At 36.3% G+C, this 6,181-nt stretch overlaps 1 protein-coding gene and 1 long non-coding RNA gene across 2 annotated transcripts; one reads left to right on the forward strand and one right to left on the reverse strand.

Annotated features, from left to right (window-relative positions):
• LOC107622911 (serine/threonine protein phosphatase 2A 59 kDa regulatory subunit B' eta isoform) lies at positions 873-6,181 on the forward strand. Its single transcript, XM_016324986.2, has 2 exons — positions 873-2,667; positions 5,532-6,181. Exons 1-2 carry the CDS (start codon positions 1,435-1,437, stop codon positions 5,883-5,885), a joined length of 1,587 nt encoding a protein of 528 aa, XP_016180472.1. The 5' UTR covers positions 873-1,434; the 3' UTR covers positions 5,886-6,181.
• On the reverse strand, positions 3,350-5,525 carry LOC110268184. Its single transcript, XR_002356291.1, has 2 exons — positions 5,100-5,525; positions 3,350-5,065 (listed from the first exon to the last, which is right to left on the reverse strand). It is a non-coding gene; the product is annotated as an uncharacterized LOC110268184 (long non-coding RNA).

Below are 6,181 nucleotides of genomic sequence, written 5' to 3' on the forward strand. Positions count from 1 at the left end.
TGTTAATTTGATAATTAATTTTTATTATGTATATAATATTTTTAATTTGTGAATAATAGAATAAAAAACGGAATAAAAAATTTGGTTTGATTAAATAATTAATTTGATCCAATTAAATTATAACTGAATCAAATAAAGATAAAGATATTCAAATTCGAATATTTTATCTCAATTTCTTCATTTTTTTTAAGATTTGAATATCTAATTTAGTAGCAATAATTTTTTTTTGACATGTCTACCAAAAAATTTTTTACATCGGATTTATAAAAAAAATGGTTATTATAATAAATTCAAGTTACACTAAATATTTACTTATCATAAGAATCATCCGCTATACTAATTTTATAGTTTCTTTAACTTTAGTTAAATTACTTTATTATTTTATAAGAATTAAATACTTTTTTTTATCTATATGTACGGTTAAATTCACAATTCATTGACATTTTTTATTATTTGAATTCTCTAAATTTTAAATTTTATTTTAGAGAATAAAGTGTAATATTTTATTTTTAAATAATTTTTTTTTCATATTTTTTTGTTTTATTTATGAAATAAATAATAAAAAATTACATTTTATTCTCTAAAATAAAATTCAAAATTTAAAGAATCCAAAAATTTTTTTTTATCCATATCTCATTTAAATTTTGGTCTTATATATTATTAGTCAACGAAATCTTTTTGAATACGAAATTGAGCATGTACCGAAAACAAAGAAAGAAAGAAAAAAGAAGTAGTTATTATTTATTTATCCAATTGATTCTGTTACTTTAAAATTGACAATTGATAATACTAAATAAATCTATAAAAAAATCTTATATTTATTTATTTCTATCTTTTTTTAATTTTTTTAAAATTATAAATTAAAATAAAAAAGAAATCAGGGGGAAAAAGGTAATCTGCAGAACATTCTTCGTCTTCCTCCGTCATTTGAAGCTCAACAAGGGAGAAAGAACTTTTGAAGTTTGAACTCTCTCGATTCTCAACCTCTTTGATTTTTTTGACCCTTGATCTCTTCTTCCACCATCACCAACTCTTTCTAATCAAAGCTTCTTCCTTATTTTCCCCCCCTCTTTCTCTGGCCTGTGTTTTCCTCAAATCTCCATCGATTCGGTTCTACTCTGCTCAATCAACACCATGGGTGCAATCAGAGAAGTGGGTTTTCTTCTTCTTCCAAGATAAGCAACTGGGTCTCTTCTTGATTCTCTCTTTGTGTAGTTAAATCAGTTGTGTCAAGCACAAGTCCAAAACAACACGTGTGCTTTGTTTCTTTTGGTGCCTTCATTGTGTTTGTGTTTTTGCCTGAGTTACTGAATCTTGTTATTTTATTCCTGGTACGAAAAAAAAACCCTTTGTTGTTAGCACAGTATAAGGTATAGTTTGATTTTAAAAGGTTATACTGTTTAGGGGGGTTTCTTTTTTCTTGTTATGTGAATTATGTTCAAGCAGATATTTAAACTCCCTAAAAAGTCGTCCAAAAATTCGGAGAATCGAGAACACGGTGGTGGAAGCAGCACAAGTGGAAGAAGCCATGGTGGTGGTGTTGGTTCCAAAAACAGTGATCTTGTTCCTCCTGGGGGAAGCAAAACTGGGAATTCTTCAGTGTTGCAGCCCCAACATCACCCTGCTTTGAATTCCGGTCAGCACCATGGGAATCGGGTTCAATTGCCGTTGGCCGCAGGCGAAAACCCCAATGGGAATTTGAGTGCATATGAGGTACCTTTGGCTGCATTCAGGGATGTTCCCAATTCGGAGAAGCCAGGATTGTTCATCAAGAAGCTCAGGATGTGCAGTGTTGTGTTTGACTTTACTGACCCCACGAAGCACCTAAAGGAAAAGGAAATCAAGAGGCAGGCTTTGGTGGAATTGGTGGATTATGTGACTTCTGCCAATGCTAAGTTTTCGGAATCTATGATACAAGAGGTTGTTAAAACCGTGTCTGCTAATATATTCAGGACGCTTAGCCCTCAGCCTCGTGAGAACAAGCTTGTTGATGGTGTTGATGTGGAGGAGGAGGAGCCATCAATGGATCCTGCGTGGCCTCATTTGCAAATCGTGTATGAGCTTTTTCTGAGATTTGTGGCTTCGCCGGAGCTGGATGCGAAGTTGGCTAAGAGATTCATTGATCAATCTTTCATTTTGAGGCTGCTGGATTTGTTTGACTCTGAGGATCCTAGAGAACGTGAATACTTGAAGATGACCTTGCATCGCATCTACGGGAAGTTCATGGCGCATCGCCCTTTCATCAGGAAATCCATCAATAATATCTTTTACAATTTTATTTTTGAATCCGAGAAGCATAATGGGATTGCTGAGTTCTTGGAAATTCTGGGGAGCATCATTAATGGTTTCGCGCTACCATTGAAAGAAGAGCATAAATTGTTTCTTGTTCGTGTGTTGATTCCACTGCACAAACCAAAGTGCTTAGCAATGTATCATCAGCAGTTATCTTATTGCATTACTCAATTTGTGGAGAAAGATTGCAAGCTTGCTGATACTATTATTAGGGGACTATTGAAGTACTGGCCGATAACCAATAGTTCCAAGGAAGTTATGTTCCTGAGTGAGCTAGAAGAAGTTCTAGAAGCAACTCAACCTCCAGAGTTCCAGCGTTGTATGATGCCATTATTTCGCCGCATCGCCCATTGTTTAAACAGCCCCCATTTTCAGGTATAAATTTTTTCATTTCATTCTGGTAGCTCCGGTTCCTTTTCCCCTTATTTAATTTCATGTGGATATTATTTGTGACTTTTGAAATAAGACACAGTTGCATCGGATGCTAAATGTTGCAACTTCATTGTTTTCTCCAGTTGAGAAGCTCTTTTAAAGAAAAGGAGAATTCTTTTTAAATTTTGCATCATCCTAATTGTTGTTTTTGTAGCTTCAAATTTCAAACATAACAACAGTTGTAAAGAAGAGAAACCTATACCCATTTGTTTCGTTGAGCTATATATGCTGTTATGCTGTTTCAAAACATGTTAAGACATTCAAGTCCTGCTCTCTTAACAATTTAGGCTCTAGAAGTGTCTGGTAAATTGTCATAACATTGATGAGATTCTGTGACTAAACCTGCGCTAGTCTCCATGTCTCTCTGCTTCAAATTGCATGAGTATCTGTCTCCTGTGGCTACTTGCCATCATCAGAATATGTCACGTGAAGGATTATTATATATAAGAAAAGAAATTGGGAGTAAAATCTGCTTCCATCCCCTCTAATCCTAGTTTTATGTCAGTTGTCACTGCTTTGCTTGACAGAGCACAAAACGCTGCCAAACATGCAGATTATGGCTGAGTCTATAATCCTATTCTACCCAAGCCTGCCTGCAAAAGGGGTTTTAAAAAATTAAAAATACCGGTAGTGCTGCTGTTTAATTTTCACTATTGCAGGTTTTGATCTGCGTCTGCTTTTCTCGTGTCGATCACTTTGGCTTTGGCTTGTAAAGTCTATCCTGCTAGGAGAGGGCAACTATAGCTTCTTAATAATTTCTCATGTGCCCTCCCATGCATAAGCTAGGCATGTAATAAGCACAGTTCAGAATCTTGTGAAGATAACTAATAATTAGAGTTATGCTAGTGAAGTCATTTCTCATGGGATAATGTGCTGACTCATCCATTCTTTACCATTGAATGAGGTCTAAGTGGGGTCCACACACATTCAATTGCGGATGATGGATGAATTTGGAAGATATCCCATAATGAATGAGTTCACCAAAGGTTTCTCTACTAATTAAGACAAACATGATAACAAGGATTAAGATGATAATTGTTGAAAATGGTCGATGAAACTTTGCTTCTATGTTGGTAGCCAGATGGTCCAAAATCTTAAGGCCTGGGAATGGTTCTTATTAATCTCTCTAACTGGTTTAATATAACCTCTATCATGTCACTTGTTGCATCCCTTAATAATTTAGAAATGTTACTATCTTAAATGTCAGCCTGTTCTCAAATGTAACTTTTCTCTTTGTACTTTGTAAGCCTCGGCCACCCGTTTTTATTCTTATATGTCAAATCACCAGTACTTATTGCTTTCTGAACTCTTTAAAAAAACCACGGGAGATTATTGATATATATGTCATGTACGCCAATACTTGCTACATTTAAGTCTGTTCCAATGATTAGGGGGCTGTCGTTAACTGTGTTTGAAATGTGTCCAACCCCTTCCCTCTCTCTCTCTCTCTCTCTCTCTCCCTCCCCCCCCCCCACCCACACACACAAACAAAAAACCCCAAAACACCAATTCTTCTCTCAATTGGATAAGACACTTGTCTTACTGTGTATGTGAATTCTTGAGCATTGGTATCCAACATGTTGGACACGTGACCTGCTAGTAAGTTGGCATGTTTTTAATTTCTAATTTTTACTGTGGTTCATTATGAGCATGCGAAGACCGGATTGTGAGCATGTTTTTGTGCTGATCGTTTACTACTATTTAATCTGGAAGTTATTGATTGTCTAGCAAATTGAAATTTGACACGCTGAGTTATTCGAATGATGATATTTGAATAAGTGCAATCACCAATTGTATTGTTAGGCTTTCACTCTTTTTTTATGATCCACAAGACCACAAGTAACATTATACCTCTTATTAGACTTTCCTATATAAAAAATTAGAGAATTTTCATTCTCATTATTGATGGTGCTAAATATGTGGGCTGTCACTGAACGGTTCAATTTGGAGCTTTCATTTCATTCGTTAACTGCATTGGCCAAGTGTTCTACAGATTTTCTCAGAACTTGAGTCCAATTTTACTTCCATTACATGTGTTCATGTGACTATGGTTCTTGTGTAGTTAATACTAGAACCTGGGATCCATCCTTCTTTGAACGCCACCGTTAACCTGCTAAATATATTATAAAGAACGCATGTGTAAAATGTTTCTTGATGGTGCTAGTTTCATTTGGAAGTTTTTGCATCAATGGTGGTGGTGCCTAGTTTTTCAGTTTTTAATTGACTCGATATATTTCAGATGAAGGATAGTGCTATAATTAGAGGTAGAAGATGATGGAGGAAACTAGTTTAGAATAATTTAACTATAAATGGTTTAAACACATAATTTATGACAAGGTACCTTGGCGCTGTATGATGATTTTATGACAAGGTACCTTGGCGCTGTATGATGATCTATGTCGCCGACCCTAATGGATGAGCGCATAACATCATTGCTCGTGCATTTCTTCGCAATTCGATTTGTCCAGAAACTAAACAATGATTTTTGTTGCTTTGTTGATATTCATGGAGAAGGAGAGCCTCAGAGCAACGGTTGAGTTGCCTCCGTATGACCTCAAGGTCATGGGTTAAAGCCGTGAAAGCAGCCACTGATATGTAATTATCAGGTTAGGCTGTCTACATTACACCTTTTGGGTGCGGCCCTTCTTCTCCGGACCCTGTGTTAAACGTCTTAACGCGGAATGCATGTGCACCGGGATGCCTTCTTTTGTGTGTTGATATTCATGGAACTATAGCATTAATATTACACTATATACTGTTTTTCTATGTCACTCTACAAACACAAATCTTCTTGTCTGTTTTTACAGGTGGCCGAAAGAGCTTTGTTCTTATGGAACAACGATCACATCGTGAACTTAATCAAACAAAACCGCAAAGTGATACTGCCCATCATCTTCCCGGCGTTGGAGCGAAACGCTAGAAGCCACTGGAATCAGGCTGTCCATAGTTTGACGTTAAACGTGCGGAAGATATTCAATGATCTTGATCCTGACTTGTCGAAAGAATGCTTACAGAAGTTTGAGGAGGATATATTGAAGGAAGACGCAGTCACGGCAGGGCGTGAGGCCACGTGGAAACGGTTAGAGGAGCTTGCCGCGAAGAAAGCTGCGAGCAACGAATCAGTGCTTGTTGGTAAGGTCGCTGCTATGCAGGTTAGATAGAAGGCAGAAGGTGTATTATTCTCAAATAACCTCCATTTTTTTCGGGTAAAAAAAAAAAAAAGAATGTCATAGTATTGTTTTCTTAATTTTGCATGTGATGGTTTGGCCAAGAAGGGGCAATTTCTAGAACACTTTTTCTTTTCACTCCTTGTAGAAATTGAAGGCGTTGGTAGTAGTAACACCCCCATATATGCAACGCAACGTCGCAACCTCCAAGGCTTAAAACTAGCATATAAATTTGTATTTTGTACCCATAGCTGGACACGTTTTGGCGATTTACCCCGTCTTTTGTTAAA

The sequence above is a fragment of the Arachis ipaensis genome, chromosome B10, assembly GCF_000816755.2.
Source record: "Arachis ipaensis cultivar K30076 chromosome B10, Araip1.1, whole genome shotgun sequence".
Taxonomy (NCBI): domain Eukaryota; kingdom Viridiplantae; phylum Streptophyta; class Magnoliopsida; order Fabales; family Fabaceae; genus Arachis; species Arachis ipaensis.

Bases quoted from the DNA above. Each gene is read 5' to 3' on its own strand.
- LOC107622911 (XM_016324986.2), top strand. From the start codon at position 1,435: ATGTTCAAGCAGATATTTAAACTCCCTAAAAAGTCGTCCAAAAATTCG. The intron at 2,668-5,531 runs GTATAAATTTTT...CTGTTTTTACAG, and splicing joins TAAACAGCCCCCATTTTCAG to GTGGCCGAAAGAGCTTTGTT.